At 42.8% G+C, this 2,914-nt stretch overlaps 1 protein-coding gene across 1 annotated transcript; it reads right to left on the reverse strand.

Annotated features, from left to right (window-relative positions):
* Positions 1–742: 742 nt before the first annotated feature.
* Positions 743–2,914, reverse strand: BDBG_02618 (uncharacterized protein; the record flags this gene model as incomplete). Its single annotated transcript, XM_031720871.1, has 4 exons — positions 743–1,014; positions 1,090–2,248; positions 2,357–2,506; positions 2,579–2,914. The coding sequence occupies 4 exons, from the start codon at positions 2,912–2,914 to the stop codon at positions 743–745; spliced, it is 1,917 nt and encodes a 638-aa protein (XP_031577207.1).

Genomic DNA, 2,914 nt, shown 5'->3' on the forward strand with positions numbered 1-2,914 from the left:
CACATGCTGTTGAAGTTAAATATGACTTATTCATAAGATCTTGATAAAAGATATAAGTACAGTCACTTAATTCACTGAACACCTGATCTTTTTCATCTGTACTTTGTAAAAAGCAGCTGTACTATTAGTACAGACACTCTGCTCACTGAACAGTCATAATATTAAGACTGTACTTTTTAAAAAAAGTGAAGATCTGTATAAAAAGAATAAGTACACACAGACACACTGAACAGGCTCTAATTAATTCAGAATCAATTCAGAATCAATTTAAAATCAATTTAAAATCAATTATTAACTATTTTTATCTTGATATATTTCAAAATTCTGTAAAACATCTCTTTATATTCTATATGAATTTATCTGTTTATTTAATTGATTATAAATCAGCTATACATGCTTTGATTGATTGATGAGCTGAATGAATGAGTGAATTGAAAGATTGAAAGTCAATTATCAACTGATTATTACTGTATTATGTGAGGTCAGAGTCATGATTATGTAATGAGGTCAAGTGGCGCACTTAGCGAGGTCAAGTTTTCTGTATACACCAATTACAGCGTAATATTATATGGTGGAAGGATTAGTAAGCCAGATCATGTGACCTGACACCCCCACTCACCAGAGTAACTATACACGATGCTATATACAAAATTCGCCTTCAAATCAAGTACAGGTACAAAAAATGACTGGAAAATGTGTAGCAATGAAAAACCAGCCATGAGATACATCATTTTTTATCCCCCTATCCCTTCATCTTCATATTCTCCTTCCAACGCGTATATTTCAAACAGTTGACCTCTTTAACACAGGCCTTGTAATAATATTTCCATTCCATGGAAGCTTTGGCGCGCGTGAGGTTTTTCGGGATCAGAAGTGCAGCGATCTCAGGATCGATGAGTAGGTCTTCAAGACTGTCCCCCACTGAAGCTTCCCCCACTGTAGTGATATCCCTTGTAGATGTCGGAGGGTCATCAGATTCAACTGTGGGTTCTGGGGAGTTCAGTGTATTCTGCACTAAAAGGGTAGGTATTCTCGCGGAGATATCATAGTCAATCCACTAATTATTAGTGAGTACAAGAAATAATGGACACTCAGGTTGGATTTCCTCATCAATGAACAGATCATCAATTGATGGATCAGGAATCGCTGCAGTCTCTTGACGGGCCGCAGTGGGTAGGCCTGGTGTCGCCGAAGGAATCGCCGCAGCCCCTTTACAGGCCGCATTGGGTAGGACCTTCGGGTTGTGCATTGTCGGTATCGATGGATCGGCAAGATGGAGGTCCTCCTGGAAGATGACGTCCTTTGATATGTATAAACGCCCGTTGGAGGGATCCTTGTGGGGTTCCACGAAACAGGCTGGCACATTGATAACCTCTGCGAGGTTTGCCATCTGATAGGTCTCTGATCCATCTGTAATGGATAGTTGAGTTCTACCCCCATTATTGTCCTCCTTTTCTTTGAATTCCTTTATCCTTGCAGCGTTGTAGATCCTCCAATTATCCGGAGCACTGTCAGGATTGGCCAACCAACAGGTGCCAAAGTGAGATCTCTCACATTCAGGACATGTAGATGGATTGCCCGATCCCCGATGGTTTCGGGAGCCCCCTTGAGTATTACCATGACCACGTCCATTACGGCCTCCACGGGCCGAATTCGATGTATTGTTGTTGGAATTGGTAGGTGTTGTGGTCGTTGTAGCTGTTGTAGCTGTCGTAGCTGTTGTAGCGGTGTTGGCCGCAGAATCTGTATTCTGTAGATTCTTTTTATCTTTTGGAGGATCAAGCCGCGAGCGGATCTCCTCCATGAGAAGATCAACATCCAATACCACAGCTGTGGATTTGGAATCCTGTATCTCCTCAATCTTCTTCTGAACATAATTCCTCCAATTTTTGGGTAGGACTGAGTAGAAGGTATCAAATATCCACACATCTGGTGGGGAAGCATCCATCATCTCCAACTTCGTGATGGCGGACCAGAACTTATCAAAGAATGTGTGTAGATTGGTGACCTGTGTGCCACCAAGTGACATGAATTCCAGAACTGCCTCACAGTGTAACTGTGTTTTTGGGACAGAGTATTCCTGTTTGATCGCATTCCAGAGGGTATAAGTGATCCGATTTTCATCATATTTGGAGAAACATGGTCTGACACCTGCACCCAAGGAGTTTGAGATGAATGTGTAGAGCCACCAGTTTCTGGCGTCCCAGAATGGTGCCCATTCATCATCTCTTTGTAGAGGGTTCTGAGTCTGTCATTTCTCTATCATATATCAACACTGTGCATCAACCAGTTTTGATTTCATGAAGATGCTCCATGTGGTGTAATTGAATGTGCCAGTTAGACTGTTTGGCCTCACAGTATTCTTGACATCTTCCTTGAATTGAGAGATTGCCTTGCCAACACGGCTATCCGGTTCATAAAGATTGAATTCCAACCTTTCACCGAGATTAGGATCCCATGTGGCTGTACAGGCTGTTGAGGTGATGGCAGGATGATTGTTGACATCCTGTGATCAATCTGTGAAGGTTGAGGATCTCTTTTGACAGAGTTTTTCCAGTTGTAGTTCGAGTTCTAGGACTCTACGCCTCTCCTTCTCCATCTTGAATGTCATCTTGAGATGTTCCATCTGTTGGTCTGATATTGCCTCGCCTGAACAGTTGACTTCATGAGAACCAGCATCAAGCTGTTGAGTAGATCGGGGGGCCGGCCTGACCGTGTCAGGAGCTGTATTCAAACCAGCTTCGAATCGAGAGGGTGTTTCGGGGTGTTCATCAATGGAGCTTTCAAATGCTCCAGGAGGATGTCCACTGGCAGATTGTGAGTGTGAAGAATCATCATCATCTGCAACTGACCCAGTGGAAAGGACGCGAGATCGCGAACATGTATGTGGGTGAGATTGTATTGAATCCGCCAT

The sequence above is a fragment of the Blastomyces gilchristii genome (assembly GCF_000003855.2).
Source record: "Blastomyces gilchristii SLH14081 genomic scaffold supercont1.3, whole genome shotgun sequence".
In the NCBI taxonomy this organism is placed as follows: Eukaryota; Fungi; Ascomycota; class Eurotiomycetes; order Onygenales; family Ajellomycetaceae; genus Blastomyces; species Blastomyces gilchristii.